The 2,142-nt window shown below is 31.4% G+C and overlaps 1 protein-coding gene across 1 annotated transcript in view; it reads right to left on the bottom strand.

Moving 5' to 3' along the window:
* EMC7 (ER membrane protein complex subunit 7) overlaps positions 1-2,142 on the bottom strand; it is a 13,132-nt gene that overhangs the window by 7,277 nt on the left and 3,713 nt on the right. The window contains exon 2 of the mRNA XM_012649114.1: positions 1,438-1,557. Coding sequence (XP_012504568.1) covers positions 1,438-1,557 — 120 coding nt within the window. The remainder of the gene's footprint in view (positions 1-1,437; positions 1,558-2,142) is intronic.

The following is a 2,142-nucleotide window of genomic DNA, read 5'->3' as shown; positions in this document are numbered from 1 at the left end:
AAAAGAGTGAGACTCTGTCTCAAAAGAAAAAAAAAAAAAAAAAACGGGGTGGAGGAATAATCTGCTTCTAAGGAATGCACTTATTAGTGGCATTGTAGTATTGGTTTCCTGATAATACCAAAAATATTCTCTTGATAACTGTCTCTGTTCGCTATACATGCTAAAAGAGAAGAAAAACATCACATGATCATCAATAGGAGTCAGTTATATAAGTGGTGACAAACCTATCAATGGACTAATATGCAGCTAATATAAAAGATGAGACAGTTCCATGTGTGACTCACCCTATGTGAATTATGGCATATTTATATATTACATTTTAAAAACTTTCAATGTCAAAAAAAGCAAAGAAAGAAGAAAAAAATTTTAGAAGTAAACACTAACTCAAATGTAAATATTACAGTGCTAACCGAACACGTCTCTATTATGTCAGCTCAACTTGGGGTCTTTACAAATTAGCCTATATATGCTTGGCACATACCAAAAAGGTCAGTAATAAAATAGAGCTCCTTCACCCCGAAAACTGTTTTTGCCTTTCTTTGCATGACCTGTACTTTCTTATTGCAACATAGAGTAATACTGTGATAATTCAAATAAAGAGGAGAAATCATTACCACTTAAAACTGCTTCACATACTTTCTGGTCAGATTAAAGAGAGTGTCACAAAGAGAGTGTCAGAGCCATGAAACACTAAAAAAATAAATAAATAAAATTGATTCATTATAATGGAAGGCTGAATCTGAAGACTGTGGACATCTACACAACTGCTTCTAACTTCAAATGGGTTTTGCTATTCCACACCCACAGTTTAAATTCTTTTCACCTCAATTTCAAAGCGCATGTTCATTGACTTAGAAATTCTGAAATTCTTTTCTACTCTGTCAGCCTCTAACCATGTGCTTTTCATCTTATCATGATCACTGCTTTGACATAAACTCCATGTCATAACCTACTGTTTTCCCTAGAGTTATTAAATTTCCTTTGCACAGTTAATATTTTAGAAAGGACTACAGAAATTTCTAGATCAATGTAGTATCAAATAGGTAATAAAAGGTATTATCAAAATATCCCAATGAAAAACAGGTGACAAATAGTAGTTCCAATTTAGAAAAGTTAAATTATTTCCAACTTTAATAATCACATTTCAATTACAACTTTCACAGTGCTTTTGCTCCTATATTAAGTAATCTTACATTTTCTCTATATAATTATATTAGGAGCTTTAAAATAAATTTAAGCCAGAGCAGGAAGAAGTTCAACTTTATAATTTTATCAATGTCCAGATTAAAACAACATAAGGATATTTAAAATGTTTTAAGAAATATCTGTAGTTTAAATAAGAAAACTTTTCAACTTTAACTACAGATTCTAAAAGGAATATATAACAAGGTATTCAGTAGCCTAGCTTTTGGTAAAAATTAAATTGGGTGCCCTCACCTCATTTTTCCTTTTGAAGTGATATCCACTCGGACAGGATCAAACCTGTAAGCTGGAGATATAACTTCTACTACATAAGATCCAGAAGGTATATCATGAACTACAAAACTCCCATCTGTCCTGGAAAAATGAAAATCATATTTAGTTACTTGTGATCAAAAGCTTACTTAGTCTGTTCTTATGTTTTAAATCATCTGTTAACTCCCAAATCAGCTTCCCCAAAATGACATTAAAAGCAATCAGTAAAAAACAAACAAAAAACCTGGCAAGAATTGTCCTATACTTCAGCTTCCATAATTACACCAAAAAGATTCTGAAAATACCCAAGACCACTCCAGGGTGGCAGAGAACCTTGACATAGAAATTACTTCTACTTCTGAGTAGAAGATGACAAGTGACAGGAACATAGTTCCTATTCTGACGGCATATCTTGTTCATTTAAGGGAAACTATCAATATACATTATTATCACAATATTAGGGTTCCAATTTTGCCAATCCCACTAATAATTTCTTACTATTAAAAATGGCATTTTGTTCTAGTTTTAATTTGAATTTTGTTGGCTTTCTTTCTTTCTCACAAATAATAAAAGGTATTTAAATACCATATGTTATAAATAATTCCCATTTACTTTGATTACTTCTTTTTGGATATGTAGTATCTTTAAATGTTGATGTAGTTAAAACCATCCATCTTTCCCTTACTG

Source organism: Propithecus coquereli, unplaced genomic scaffold (genome assembly GCF_000956105.1).
Source record: "Propithecus coquereli isolate 6110/MARCELLA unplaced genomic scaffold, Pcoq_1.0 Scaffold3, whole genome shotgun sequence".
Classification (NCBI taxonomy): Eukaryota; Metazoa; Chordata; class Mammalia; order Primates; family Indriidae; genus Propithecus; species Propithecus coquereli.
This window is presented reverse-complemented; position numbering and strand designations above follow the sequence as displayed.